The sequence below is a fragment of the Scyliorhinus canicula genome, chromosome 12, assembly GCF_902713615.1.
Source record: "Scyliorhinus canicula chromosome 12, sScyCan1.1, whole genome shotgun sequence".
NCBI classification, from domain to species: Eukaryota; Metazoa; Chordata; class Chondrichthyes; order Carcharhiniformes; family Scyliorhinidae; genus Scyliorhinus; species Scyliorhinus canicula.
In genome coordinates this window covers 2,784,615-2,800,248 of record NC_052157.1, presented here as the reverse complement: position 1 = coordinate 2,800,248, position 15,634 = coordinate 2,784,615, and the positions used below count along the sequence as shown (strand labels likewise).

The window sequence follows — 15,634 nt, the reverse complement described above, 5'->3', positions numbered from 1 at the left end:
TCCCCTTTCATTTCACTTTAATTAAGATTCAAGTACACAGAATATATTTTAAACCATTATAACCTAAAAATTTGAAACAAAGGAGATCATAGTACATGCATAAAATACAAATAATTTACAAAAACATCAATTATATCTAATATCAGGAAACATGACAAAGAAAAGAGGCAAATTAGTGACAAGTTGATTCAGGAAATGCCATCGGTGTTGTTCAAACTTCATGAGCATTCCTGATTGGAAGCAAATATTTCCATCTCTTGAAGCACCCACCACAGTAAGGCTTGTGGGTGCTGCATTCCACCTGCCCTACTGTTCACACCACTTAGAAACATTACTTTACATGATCACCTCATTTACAAAATGGTTTTTAAAAACCATTTTATACTACCTGTGAATATATATATTATATATAAAAATGAGCCACAGCTGACATTAATTTAACATGTCAGATTTTATAAAGACAGTAACAAGTTTAAGATAATTGCCACATTAATCAGCAAATTTTGAATTACATAACAAAAACTGGAAGGAATGCACAGGTACAGTGTGGGGAATGGAGAACGACTTCTGTGTCTCAGATGTTTTGACAGCATTGCATCTTTGGTTTGTTTTCAGTTGTTGGAGGCATGTGAATGGGGACCACATTGTTACTCGGTGACATGTCATTTTCACGTCTGTCTGACATCTGCTTCTGAGACACAATACGATATATTTCTGGGAAGGGGGAATAAAAGATTGAATACAATTTTTAAGTCTTCAACTAATGTTTTGGGTCCTAATTTGGAGTCTGTTCTTCTGTTGTAATCGGTGTACATTTACACAGAGTCTAACAAATGTAAATTTGTTTTGCATTGTCAACTTTTATAATAATAATCTTTATTAGTGTCCCAAGTAGGCTTACATTAACACGGCAATGGAGTTACCGTGAAAAGCCCCTAGTCGCCACATTCCGGCGCCCGTTCCGGTACACTGAGGAAGAATTCAGAATGTCCAATTCACCTAACAGCACATCTTTCAGGACTTGTGGGAGGGACGGCACGGTAGCACAGTGTTGCTTTACAGTTCCAGGGTCCCAGGTTCAATTCCTCGCTGGGTCACTGGCTGTGCGGAGTCTGCACGTTCTCCCCGTGTCTGCGTGGATTTCCTCCGGGTGCTCCGGTTTCCTCCCACAGTCCAAACATGTGCAGGTTAAGTGGATTGGCCACGCCAAATTGCCCTCAATGTCCAAAATGATTAGGTGGGGTTACTGGGTTACGGGGATAGAGAGGAGATGTGGCTTAAGTAGGGGGCTCTTCTCAAGGGCCGGTGCAGACCCGATGGGCTCAATGGCCTCCTTCTGCGCTGTGAATTCTATGTAAATTTCATGTTCTAAACCGGAGCACCCGGAGGAAACCCACACAGACAAGGGGAGAACGTGCAGACTCCGCACAGACAGTGACCCAAGCCGGGAATCGAACCCGTGTCCCTGGCGTTGTGAAGCAACAGTGCTAACCCATTTCAGGTTTGGAGGCACGGTGCTGCAGAATGATGACCACGTACCAATTCTCCACACTCCAAAAGCAACACTCATTACAGAAGTCTGATAAAGCAGGGAGTTAAATTCCATTTAAACCCAAGGCACAAGAATAGAAACTTGTATGTGTTTAAACCAGGACTTACCAGCAATAAGAACATCAGTCAAAGTGAACAATGGGATCTGCAGCTTTCTTTTTGTACAATAGGCCATGCTAATGATTTGGCTCAGTAGGGATTTAATTAGAAGACAGCTACAAGCAAAGTCTACACTGACTGTCATCCACACATAATCTCCATTAAACAGTTTTCGCTTTCTACCTGCTCTCTCATTAACAATCTCGACTCCAAAAACACCAGCAGGAATTTATTGGGCAGGAATTTGCAGAAACAGGTCATCTCATGGCATTCCTGATTAATTAGATTTCAGTTCACACCCCTCTTGGCTGCATCCTGCTGGAAGTGTGAATTTTGATCCCACCTCTTTAAATAATGAGGTTTAAAGATTGAGAAAGACAGAGAATGGTGAATTTATCAATTCAGATACTGGAAGAGGGGGGGGCAGAGAGAGGGGGGGGGGCAGAGAGAGGGGGGGGGCAGAGAGAGGGGGGGGCAGAGAGAGGGGGGGGGGCAGAGAGAGGGGGGGGGCAGAGAGAGGGGGGGGCAGAGAGGGGGGGGGCAGAGAGGGGGGGGGGCAGAGAGGGGGGGGGGCAGAGAGGGGGGGGGGCAGAGAGGGGGGGGGCAGAGAGAGGGGGGGGCAGAGAGAGGGGGGGGCAGAGAGAGGGGGGCAGAGAGAGGGGCAGAGAGGGGGGCAGAGAGGGGGGCAGAGAGGGGGGCAGAGAGGGGGGCAGAGAGGGGGGCAGAGAGGGGGGCAGAGAGGGGGGCAGAGAGGGGGGGAAGTAAAAGTAAGGAACAATGGTACATTTTAAAAATCGCCAACAATTCTTACCAGAAGGAATGCGATTCCACATTTCTGGGTGAGGATTGATTAGTCGTCATCAAAAAATGATCAAATTATTAAAAGGCTACTGGTGCATCAGTGACGTTCAGGCACATTACTGGGCCAGTTTATATGATCTTTGTATCTAGTCTATGTTATCTGTGCCTTAGCTGGAAGTGGTGGTGAATATGGCTGCAAGGGGACAATTTAATTCAAAACGGAGAAGTGTTAGGTAACGCATCTGGGGAGGGCAAAAACAACAAGGGAATTTTCAATAAACGGAAAGATATTGAATGGGGTAGAGGAGGTGAGAGACCTTTCCACAGGTCGAAGACCGGGAGGACAGGTAGACAAGATGGTAAAGAAAGCCAATGGAATGCTTTCCTTTATTGGGCGAGGTATTGAACTTAAAGCAGGGATGTAACGCTGGGACTGTATAAGATGCTGGTTAGGCCACAGCTGGAGTTTTGGGGACAGTTCTGGCCACCACATTATAATAATCTTTATTGTCAGAAGTAGGCTTATGTTAACACTGTAATGAAGCTACTGTGAAAATTCCCTAGTCACCACATTCCGACGCCTGTTCGGGTACACAGAGGGGAAATTCAGAATGTCCAATTCAACGAACAAGCACTTCTTTCGGGACTTGTGGGAGGAAACCCACGCAGACACGGGGAGAACGTGCAGACTCCACACAGTGACCCAGCGGGGAATCGAACCTGGGACCCTGGAGCTGTGAAGCAACAGTGCTAACCACTGTGCTACCGTGCCACCCAACAGGAGTGACACAATTGCTCTGGAGAGAGAGAGCAGATTTAAAAGAACGTTGCCAGGCCTGGAAAATTGCAGCTTTGAGGAGAGATTGGATAGGCTGGGGTTGTTTTCCTTAGAACAGAGGCTGAGGGGTGACTTGATTGAGGTGTAAAAAGTATGAGAGGCCTAGACAGAGAAGACTTTTTCCCCCCAATAAGGTCAAGTACCAGGAGGCACAGGTTTTAAGGTGATTGTTAGAATGATTACAGGGGATATTGGGGAAATTCTTTTTCACCCAGAAGGTGATGGGAGTCTGGAATTCACTGCCTGGATTGGCGGTTGAGGCAGAAACCCTCAAAACTCATTTAAAAGGAAGCTGGATCGGCACCTGGACTGCTGCAGCCTGCAAAGTTATGGGTCGGGTGCTGGAAGCTGGAATTGGAATGGTGGATAGGTTTTTCCAGCCAGCACAGACATGATTCTGTGCTGCAACTTTTCTAAACACTCCCAGTTTAGTAAGTATTAAAAAAAAAAATCACTGAACTTTCTGCACACAGAAAAACTGGGGAGTCCTACACAGCAAGAAGCAGCTCAGAGAGATGCTAAATGCATGACACCTACACAAGACACTTGGTTCTGTGGTGGATAATGAAAGAGTCAGATTCACCTATGAACTGCGCAACTTAAAACAATTTGTGATAATCAGTTGTCAGGTCCAGTCCAACTTTTAAATATCAAGTCAGAGATACATGCTACATTGAAAACAATCAGTTTAGTCTCAACTCAAATTCAATGTTTGAAGGAGATGCACACACCTGTGAGGATGGTCTGGAACGCAGTCTCTACATTTGTCGAGTCTAAAGCTGACGTCTCGATGAAAGACAATCCATTCTTTTCTGGAACAGAAACAATCCCGTCAGCGCTCCAATGTCAGACACAGCAGAGGAATGAGGAGATTCTTTTTTCCCCCTCCGTCTTATATATCATCTGACAGGGGTCCGATCACTGGATCCTCAACAGTGATCAGATGGTTGACGTGAAGAAGCAAAAGCAATGCGTAGCAATTGGGGGCTGGTTTACCACAGTGGGCTAAACAGCTGGCTTGTAATGCAGAACAAGGTCAGCAGCACGGGTTCAATTCCCGTACCGGCCTCTCCGAACAGGCGCCGGAATCTGGCGACTAGGGGCTTTTCACAGTAACTTCATTGAAGCCTACTTGTGACAATAAGCTATTATTTTTATATAAGGCTGTTTAGCACAGGGCTAAATCGCTGGCTTTGAAAGCAGACCAAGGCAGGCCATCAGCACGGTTCAATTCCGGTAACAGCCTCCCTGAACAGGCGCCGGAATGTGGCGACTAGGGGCGTTTCACAGTAACTTCATTTGAAGCCTACTTGTGACAATAAGCGATTTTCATTTTCATTGCATTTTGATCCATCCACCCACAACCTATCTACCAATGACTCAGTGTCATCACTGAGCCAAGGAGACTGCATTTAGAATGGTGGAGAAAAGAGAGAGAACTATTTGCCAATATTAAAAATCTTACATTTCTCATACAATATCTTGATAACTTTTCCCTTGCCTATATTTATAATGGCAACTGCCTACGTAAACTTGTCACATTGTAATTGCAGCCTCCTGCCACTGATGGCACTGTAACACTGCAAAGAATCTCAGTTGCTTCAATCATACCTACCTGCTCCCTGCAGCATACAAACTGAAGGGCAGAATTTAGAAGCAATACAGTCACAGTCTCGCGGATCAGGTTCAATTTCGCCCAACATCTAACCCGGCTTCTCCTCATAACTACCATGGATCTTCTTCCCAGTGTGCAATGTCACAGCTGTGGTCAATGGGCTGACTTCTTCCAGGCCAAGGCTAAAACTGTCCTAGAATGACCCAGGAAGAGTGAACATGGTGCAGTCCATAACATTCAACTCAGTCAGGTGCCCCCAGACTGCTAGCGATGAGGCAGCTTGTCACCGTTCTGACATGGGCAGGAGGGAACAGAAATAGAAGTTACTGGGGAAGCCTTAAACATAAAAGGAGGTTTTAAGAAAATGCAGGGAAAGAGGTCTGACAGAGTCCTTTAGAAGCTTTTTACTGCTCAAGTGCGATGCTCCTTAACCAGAAAAGTAACCACAAAGTGCTCGCCTTGCTAAGAGTTGGAGGAACATTCATTCCTTATAGAATTAAAGCAAAACGCTGCAGATGGGGAAATCTGAAATAAAATGCTGGAAAACTCAAAGTTTGGCAGCATCTGTGGAGAGAGAAACAGAGTAAACGTTTCGAGTGTGTATGACTCTTTTCCAGGGATATCCATCACTGATATCTATCATTCTTCTGGCCATCAACTGGGGCATCTGACAGGAATTAGCCCCAGCACAAATTTGGAACACATACCTGCAAAGGCTTTTGCCTCATCTGTAGGCACAGCTCGGAGGTGGCGTAGATCACTCTTGTTTCCCACCAGCATAATAACGATGTTATTGTCTGCGTGATCTCTCAGTTCTTTTAACCATCTTTCTACATTCTCGTAGGTGAGATGTTTGGCAATATCATAAACCAGCAGAGCACCAACTGCCCCTCGGTAATATCTAGCCACAAAACAAACAATTCAACATAATTTCACACGCATTCATAATGAGCTGAATTTGAATCGACACATTTGCACCAGAAGGAGTTGCAATTGATTTTTAAGTTAAAATGACGCCTGCTTTAATTAGAATGATACGCGTGTTTGTACCTGCACAGGACATTAAATGAGCACAATGGGCTTTTCTGGGTCCTAGGTTTTTCTCTCTCAAATGCTACTGAGTTTTCAGACACGAGACACTGGAGCTGTGTCACGTTGCCAGGTCATCTCCAATAAACAGATGAGCAAAATGCAAGACAAGGCAACCTCATGTTTCCCGTCACCCAGTGAACTCCGCAACCACCTCGCAGGCCTGCAGTAATCCACAGCCATGGTTCACACCACAGACAGGCACAGGAATGGACAGGAAGAAAAAAAAAATGACACCGCTCAAAGAAAATGTTAGTTCCAGTCAATGTAAAACTCACGCAGAGGTGATTGCCCGGTATCGCTCCTGCCCAGCCGTGTCCCAGATCTGTGCTTTAATCGTCTTCCCGTCTACCTGAATACTTCTTGTTGCAAATTCCACTCCAATTGTGCTCTTGCTTTCCAGGTTGAACTCATTACGTGTGAAGCGTGACAGGAGATTACTCTTTCCCACACCCGAGTCTCCAATCAGCACAACTGCAAGGCAGGAAGAAAATGAGAGCAGTTAGAATAAAGAAGAGTCCAGTTAAATCCAGGGGGGACGGGAGTGGGTTCCCAATCCATGGCTGTGTAGAACAGGTAGTTATATCAGGTGAGAGAGGGGACGGGACAGCAGAAAGGAATTCACAGTGAAAGACAACTCTCAAATCCCATGCTCAGCAAAAGCACCAAAGGTCAAGAGTACAATGTTACGCGAGCTCAGTTTATTTGGTGGTCTTTGATTCTGGAGAAGTATCAGAACACAATTAGATTGAGAGAAACAGAAGTAGGCTATTCATTCTCAGAGCCTGCTCCAACATTCAATATGATCATGGCTGATCTTCTATCTCAATGCCACACTCCCGCGCTCTACCAATACCCATGGACACATTTAAGAGTCTCGTAATCTATTTCCCCTTAAATATATTCAGTGGCTTGGCCTCCGCAGCGTTTCTGTGGTCGGGGATTCCACAGGTTCACCATCCTCTGAGTGAAGAAATTTCTCCTCATCTCAGTCCGAAATGACCTGAGACTGACCCCTTGACCCCGCCCCCCCAGCCAGAGGAAACAACATCCCTGAAACCAGTCTGTTCAGTCCAGTCCGGTCAGAATTTTATGTTTCATTTAGATTCCCTCTCATTCTTCTAAACTCCAGTGAATACAGGCCCAGTCTCTCCTCGTACGACAATCCTGCCATCCCAGGAATCAGTCTGGTGAACCTTCGCTGCACTCCCTCCATGGCAAGTATATCCTTTCTTTGATAAGGAGACCAGAACGGCTCTCACTACTCCAGGCGTAGTCTCACCAAGGCCCTGTACAGCTGCTCCTGTACTCAAATCCTCTTTCAATGAAAGTCAACATACCATTTGCCTGCCTTACTGTATTTGCATGTTTGCTTTCAGTGACTGGTGTACAAGGACAGCCAGGCCCCTTTGTATGTCAACCTTTCTCTTAAACTCTTTTAACACCCGCCCCACACTCTCATTCCCTCCATTCCGTGTCATCAGTCAACTTGGAAACATTACATTTGGTTCCCTCATCCAAATCATTGATGTATATTGCGTACAGATGGGGCCCAATAACTGATCCCTATGGGATCCCATGAGTTGCCCCCTGTCACTTCAAAATAGACCCATTTATTCCTGCTCTTCATTTCCTGTCTGCTAACCAGTTCTCCATGCCAACAGAACAGAGCATCTCCATTAGCCAAGTACAAATCACCAAGATGCATATAGGCTGCACTTTCCACAATGGCAGCGTATTCCAAAGCACTTCACAATGAACTACTTTACGTGCAGTCACTGTTATAATATACATAGCAAGATTCTGTAGTGATTTAATAATAACTACAGAATCCTTTTTGGGTGACTGTGTGGAGAGTTTGCACATTCTCCCCACATCTGGGTTTCCTGCGGGTGGTCCTATTTCCTCCCACAGTCCAAAGATGTGGTTAGGTGGATTGGCCAGGCTACAATTGCCCCTTAGTGTCCAAAGATGCGTAGGTTAGGTGGGGTACGGGGATAGGACGGGGGAGTGGGCCAGGGAAGGGGGCTCTTTCAGAGGGTCAGTGCAGACTTGATGGTCCACACTGTTGGGATCCTTTAAAGAAAGTTCTTGATTGAGATGTATTTTGGCCAAATAATGATCACTGGATCTTATCCACCCACCGTGAGGTGCAAACCGAACCTCAACTCTACACTCAAGGCATAAATTATTGGAAATGTGTCCAGGGTAAAATGTTATTCTTCCTCCAGCCCAGAGGCTTGGACACAGCTCCTGGTTACAAGCTGATGGCATTCACAGTACCAAAGCTCTTACCATAAGAGGGGGCAGAGAAAACTCTCAGAACAGGCAAAGGTAACAAACAAACAAGTGCCAAGTGGCTCATTTTTGGAATTCTCAAATCCAGCTTCGCACAGTTCCAAAATTCACTAGATAGTTGCTTGAGAAAGTAGAATGAAGGACACAGGGGAATCGAGTGAGATTACAGTTGGCAGCTTGCAGATTTAATGTCCGTTCGGGAACATTCTGAGTTTGATTGGGAGGAAACAACCTTCAGGGAGCGACAAACAATGTAACAGTGTTAATGGAGGGATATTCTGAATTTAATCAGATTGTCAGAAATCAATACAGGTCCCAGCAGGAGGAAGCAAGGACTTAAATAATTACAGAATGTAGAGCAATTGTGAACAAGAAAATTCTGGTTTGTTTTCTTGAAACAAAAGACGAACCGCAACAACGCTGGATTTAAAACTAGTCTGTAGGATCACAGGGAGCATGGGCAGCACGGTAGCACATTGGTTAGCACTGTTGCAAGGGTCCCAGGTTCGATTCCAGGCTTGGGTCACTGTCTACGCGGAGTCTGCACGTTCGCCCCGTGTCTGCGTGGGTTTCCTCCGGATGCTCTGGTTTCCTCCCACAAGTCCCGAAAGACGTGCTGTTAGGTGAATTGGACACTCTGAATTCTCCCTCAGTGTACCCGAACAGGCGCCGGAATGTGGCGACTAGGGGCTTTTCACAGTAACTTCATTGCAGTGTTAATGTAAGCCTACTTGTGACAATAAAGATTATTTTATATTGTTATAGATATAAATCTGATCCTCGGCTGACATGGTGACGCAGTGGTTTGCACTGCTGCCTCACGGCACCGAGGTCCCAGGTTCGATCCCAGCCCCGGGTCACTGTCCGTGTGGAGTTTGCACATCCTCCCCGTGTTTGTGTGGGTCTCACCCCCACAGGATATGGATAGATTAGAGACTTGAGCACAGAAATGACAGATGGGAGTTTAATCCGGACAAATGCGAGGTGATGCATTTTGGAGGATCAAATCTAGGTATGAATTACACTGTAAATGGCAGAACCCGTAGGAACATTACCATACAGAGGGATCTGGGTGTGCAGGTCCATAGTTCCCTAAACGTGGCAACACACATGGCCACAGTGATTAAGAAGGCAAAGGCATGCTTGCCTTCATCAGCCCGGGCATTGAGTACAGGAGTTGGGAAACAATGTTGCAGCTATGTAAAACCTTGGTTAGGCCGCATTTGTAGTATTGCGTGCAGTTCTGGTCACCACATTATCAGAAGGGCGTGGAAGCTTTGGGGAGAGTGCAAAGAAGGTTCACCAGGATGTTGTTTGGTCTCGAGGGTGTTGGCTATGAGGAGAGGTTGAATAAAATAGGATTATTTTCACTGGAAAGACGAAACCTGGGGAGGGGGTGAGAGAGACAGGAGGGAATAGAGAGAGAGAGAGAGAGAGAGAGAGAGAGAGAGAGAGAGAGAGAGATCTTATAGAGGTCTACAAAATTATGAGAGGCATAGACAGGGTGGAGGCTCAGAGGCTTTTCCCAAGGGTGGAAGTATCAATTACAAGGGGGCACAAGTCCAAGGTGAGAGGGGGAAAGTTTAAGGGAGATGTGCGGGGAAAGGTTTTCACGCAGAGAGGGTGGGTGCCTGGATGAGCACTTGAAATGTCAAAACATTCAAGGCTATGGACCAAGTGCTGGGAAGTGGTATTAGTGCAATTAAAGTAGTTTTTTTTGTTGGTGCAGCCTTGATGGGCCGAAGGGCCTCTTTTGCACTGTGTGATTCTAAGGTGGCGGTAGCAGTTCACCGTCACATTGTCACGGGCAAGGAGGGATGGATAATAAATGCTGGGATTTCCAGCAATACCTACACCCGTTAACAAAAAAAACCCCAAAAGGGTAGGTTATGAGCAACGCCATCTATAGGTTTGGTCAAAACAGTAGGTGTTGAAAAAGCCTTTTTAGGAAGGTCGAGAATGTGAGTGAGAGAATTCTGGAGTGAAAACGCCTGAACAGCTATAGGCACAGCTGCCAACAGTGTAGCAAAGGATTGGAAAATCAAGAGTGTTCAGAGGGTTGTAGGGAGTTTACAGAGAGGATTGAGGCCCACCCCAACCAAGGCTGGCCTCCCTGGTGGCTGCTCCAACCCCTCCCAAGCACCAGAGAAGCAACCCTAGTGCCCGAGCTCTGTGCCTGGGACTGAAGATGGCTACTTACCTCCTCGGCTCCCCACAGCAACCCTTCCGCCAGCTTCACTTTTTAAAAATAAATAAATTTAAAGTACCCAATTATTTTTCCCCCCAATTATCGCGATTTAGCGTGGCCAACCCACCTACACTGCGCATCTTTTTGGGGTGTTGGGGTCAGACCCACACAGACACGGGGAGAATGTGCAAACACCACACAGACAGTGACCCAGAGCCAAGATCAAACCCGGGTCCTCAGCGGCGTGAGGCAGCAGTGCTAACCACTGTGCCACCCCTCAGCTTCACTGTTTAAAAAAAGGAGTACTAATCGGTGTCCACATGACCACTTGCTGGGGAGGCTGTTAGATAGGTAGTCGCTCCCATTAATTCTATGGAGAGTGATCTTGTGTGTTTATTGGTTTCTCGACACGCTACGGCGGGTTCCTGATCTCGCCAATGGAAGCAGACCGGTTAGATCGCAAACAGATTAGCACCTGGCACGGTTCCCAATTGAAATGAAATGAAAATGAATGAAATGAAATGAAAATCGCTTATTGTCACGAGTAGGCTTCAAATGAAGTTACTGTGAAAAGCCCCTAGTCGCCACATTCCGACGCCTGTCCGGGGAGGCTGGTACGGGAATCGAACCGTGCTGCTGGCCTGCTTGGTCTGCTTTATAAGCCAGCGATTTAGCCCTGTGAGCTAAACCAGCCCCTGGTATTTTGGCCTCTTCCACGGTTTAATGGCCTTATCGCGCTCTCACTTTCATATCATTTACAGTGCAGGAGGCCACTCGGCCCATCGAGTCTGCACCGGCTCTTGGAACGAGCACCCTACCCAAGGTCAACACCTCCACCCTATCCCCATAACCCAGTAACCCCACCCAACACTAAGGGCAATTTTGGACACTACGGGCAATTTATCATGGCCAATCCACCTAACCTGCACATCTTTGGACTGTGGGAGGAAACCGGAGCACCCGGAGGAAACCCACACACACACACACAGGGAGGATGTGCAGAATCCGCACAGACAGTGACCCAAGCCTGAATCGAACCTGGGATCCTGGAGCTGTGAAGCAATTGTGCTATCCACAATGCTACCGTGCTGCCCTTAAATGCAACGCAGCCATTAAATCACGTCCCATATCTCTATCCGAGAGGGACCTCAGAGATTAACTAGATAATTAGCACTATGGATGTGCAAATACCTTTAGCTAAACTTAGACTTTAAAAAGTTGCCAATCCAACCAACTAAACCAGATAATGGTGTCTGACATTTAAACTCTTAATAAAAAAATATTTCAATCCTGCACCAACATAATCAGTACACGGAGACCATTTCACATGATAGCCCATCAAGTTAATCCTTTGTGCAGAATATTCAGCGGAAAGATTAAAAGAACACGATTTCTACCAACAGGAGGAAGTTGCTACAGTGAATTTGGACACTGAGCGCCTGTCAGCAGAGCAGGAACAAGTGGACCAAAGATACAGGCTGCGACAATCTAATCGTTCAGCAGTTCCTGTAATGCATGACCCCATTGTTCTAAATTTGCCACTGTATAAATAACGGAACCCGTTATTCTGCAGTCTGGGACTGCATCCAAACTCCAGATAACACTGCTTGCTTCTGCTCACTATATTAAAGCAAAGTTCCTCAGTCGCTCCAGTGCCACCTGCTAACTTGCAGCCCATTCCCCTCTCAGAGCCTCAATCACAGGATCTGAAAAATTAAACATCAACTCTGCAAGAAGCAGTTAGCGATGGTTTAGCAGCTGCAACTGTCTGACTATAGTCATGCTTTAGAGTCAGAAGTTGCAATTCAAGAGTCACTATAATTGCAGCACTGTAATTTACTTTGATATCAGTGCGGGGGTAGGGGGTGGGGGTGATTACAACCCTGTCCCACCCTCTTGTTGAGATGTTAAGACTGTGAACCTTAAAGATACCACGCCACAGTCTGAAGAGCAGAGAATTCTGCTCGGACCAGCCTGTGGGATGTAGCAAATAAAATACATTCTTCTTCAAGTATTTCCAAGTCTGAAGCAACAAGACACTGAAAAACTCTTTAAATTCACTTTTTTATTTACACAGTTCAAAGGCATTTCAGGTTTCAGCTATTGTACTGACAAGCCAGGATTTTTTGATACAAAATGATGCAATCTGCTACCTCCTGTAATTGTTTTTTCATTCTTCATTTACGGGATGTGGGCGTTGCTGGTTAGGCCAGTATTTATTGCCCATCCCTAATTGCACTTCAGAAGGTGGTGGTGAGCTGCCTTCTTGAACCGCTGCAGTCCTAGAGGTGTGGGTAGATCCACAGTGCTGCTAGGGAGGGAGTTCCAGGATGTTGCCCCAGCAACAGTGAAGGAACAGCGATATATTTCCAAATCAGGGTGGTGAGTGACTTGGAGGGGAACCTCCAGGTGGTGGGGTTCCCAGGTGTCTGCTGCTCTTGTCGTTCTAAATGACAGTGGCCATGGGTTTGGAAGGTGCTGCCTAAGGAACCTTGGTGAGTTACTGCTGTGCATCTTGTAGATGGTACACACGGCTGCCACTCGTCGATGGTGGAAGGTTTGAATGTTTGTGGAAGAGGGAGCAATCAAATGGGCTGCTGTGTCCTGGTGTCGAGCTTTTTGAATGTTGTTGGAGCTACACTCATCCAGACAAGAAGAGAGTTTTCCATTACACTCCTGACATGTGCCTTGTAGATGGTGGACAGGCTTTGCGGGAGCTCAGGAGGTGGTTCATTCACCGTAGGATTCCTAGTCTTTGACCTACCCTGGTAGCCACAGTATGTGGCTAGTCCGGTTCAGTTTTTGATCAACGGTAACCCCCAGGGTGTTGATTGTGGGGGATTCAGCGATGGTAATGCCATCGAATGTCAAGATGGTTAGATTCTGTCTTGTAGGAGATGATCATTGCCTGGCACTTGAGGCACGAAGGTAACTTGCCACTTGCCAGCCCAAGCCTGGATATTGTCGAGGTCTTGCAGTATTTAGACATGAATTGGTTCAGTATCGGAGGAATAGTGAATGGTGCTGAACATTGTGCAGTCATCCGCAAACATCCCCACTTCTGACCTTATGATGGAAGGGAAGTCAATGATGAAGCAGCAGAAGATGGTTTGGCCTAGGATACTACCCTGAGGAACTCCTGCAGTGATGTCCTGGAGTAATAGACCAGATCTGCCTCACAGGTTCATGGGAAAAGGTGGAGACTTTGGGGACAGTCCTCAGGACTGTTATTCTTAATTCTAGTTTGCATCACACTCCTATTTGTTTCATTGAAATAAAATTTGCAAGGTGGATTCTGAAGGATTCTGGACAATCACTGAACAAGTCATATTCACCATTACTTTAATGATCATCAGTCAGAGCAAGACACAATGATGTGTATCGAAGTTGGTTGGAGCATGCAAAAAGCCAGCAGCAGAAATCTGGGATGGTGGAGGGACTGTTGGGGGAGAGGCGCAGCCTACAGGCTCAATTTGATTTGCTGACCACTAGAAAGGCGGAGGCACAGTGGAGGAAGGCACAAGGGGCAGTGTACGAACATGGTGAAAAGGCGAGTAGGATGCTGGCTCAGCAGCTCCGCAAGCGGGATGCGGCTAAGGAAATTGCTGGAGTGAGAGACAGGAGTGGGAATGTGGTCCGGAAGGGGTAGAGGTGAATGAGGTCTTCAAGGACTTTTACGGGGAACTGCACCGGTCGGAGCCAACGGTGGAGAGGAGGGGAATGGAGAGGTACTTCGACGGGCTTTCTTTCCCGAAGGTGCAGGAGGAGGGGTTGGGTGCGCCGATTGAGCTGGAGGAGCTAGTTAAGGGGATCGGGCAGATGCAGTCAGGGAAGGCACCGGGGCCGGATGGGTTCCCGGTGGAATTTTATAAAAAGTTTGTGGACCTAGTGGGCCCCTTGCTGGTGCGGACACTCAATGAAGCGTGGGAAGGGGGTACTTTGCCCCCGACGATGTCGCGGGCGCTGATCTCATTAATCTTAAAGAGGGACAAGGACCCCCAGCAGTGTGGTTCATACAGGCCCATATCTCTCCTTAACATAGATGCCAAGGTGCTGGCAAAAATTCTGGCCACCAGGATAGAGGACTGTGTGCCAGGGGTTGCACACGAGGACCAGACAGTGTTTGTGAAGAGGAGGCAGCTGAACACGATTGTGTGGAGATTGTTGAATGTCATCATGATGCCGGCGATTGAGGGGGAGGCAGAGATAGTGGTGGCGCTGGAGGCGGAGAAGGCCTTCGATAGAGTGGAGTGGGGGTACTTATGGGAGGTGTTGGGGAGGTTTGGATTGGTGAAGGATTTATTAGATGGGCGAGGCTGCTATATGAGGCCCCGATGGCGTGCGTGGCCACGAATGGGAGGAGGTCGGAGTACTTCCGGCTTTACCAAGGGACCAGGCAGGGTTGCCCCCTGTCCCACTTGTTGTTTGCATTGGCAATCGAGCCGCTGGCGATGGCGTTGAGGGATTCAGAGAGGTGGAGAGGTTTGGTGCGAGGTGGGGAGGAACATAGGGTGTCGTTGTATGCCGATGACCTGTTACTGTATGTGGCGGACCCGGTGGGAGGGATGCCGGGGGTGATGGAGCTGCTAGTTTGGGACCTTTTCAGGTTATAAACTAAATTTAGACAAGAGTGAGGTGTTTGTGGTGCACCCTGGGGACCAGGAGGAAGGAATTGGTAGGCTCCCGCTTAGGAGGGCAGGGGAGAGTTTTAGGTACCTGGGGGTGCAGATGGCCAGGGACTGGGGGACTCTTCACAAACATAATCTCACCAGGCTTGTAGATCAGATGGAGGAGGAGTTCAAGAGGTGGGACATGCTGCCATTGTCGTTGGCGGGGAGGGTGCAGTCCGTCAAAATGACGGTGCTTCCGAGGTTCTTGTTCCTCTTTCAGTGCCTGCCCATCTTCATCCCCAGGGCCTTCTTTAGGAGAGTGACTAGCAGTATCTTGAGCTTTGTGTGGGCACATGGGACCCCGATAGTGAAGAGGGTTTTCCTGGAGCGAGGGAGGGATAGAGGTGGGCTGGCGCTGCCCAACCTTTTGGGGTACTATTGGGCGGCCAATGTGTCAATGGTGCGTAAATGGATGATGGAGGGGGGAGGGGCGGTGTGGAAAAGAATGGAGATGGCGTCATGTAGAGGTACGAGCCTGGGTGCCA

The 15,634-nt window shown here is 47.4% G+C and overlaps 1 protein-coding gene across 1 annotated transcript in view; it reads right to left on the bottom strand.

Annotated features, from left to right (window-relative positions):
- rab11a (RAB11a, member RAS oncogene family) overlaps positions 1 to 15,634 on the bottom strand; it is a 33,515-nt gene continuing 17,881 nt past the window's right edge. The window contains exons 2-5 of the mRNA XM_038813982.1: positions 6,272 to 6,467; positions 5,612 to 5,805; positions 4,021 to 4,101; positions 1 to 714 (exon numbers count right to left, since the gene is read on the bottom strand). Of these exons, the coding sequence (XP_038669910.1) occupies positions 575 to 714; positions 4,021 to 4,101; positions 5,612 to 5,805; positions 6,272 to 6,467 (611 nt within the window). The 3' untranslated portion in view covers positions 1 to 574. The remainder of the gene's footprint in view (positions 715 to 4,020; positions 4,102 to 5,611; positions 5,806 to 6,271; positions 6,468 to 15,634) is intronic.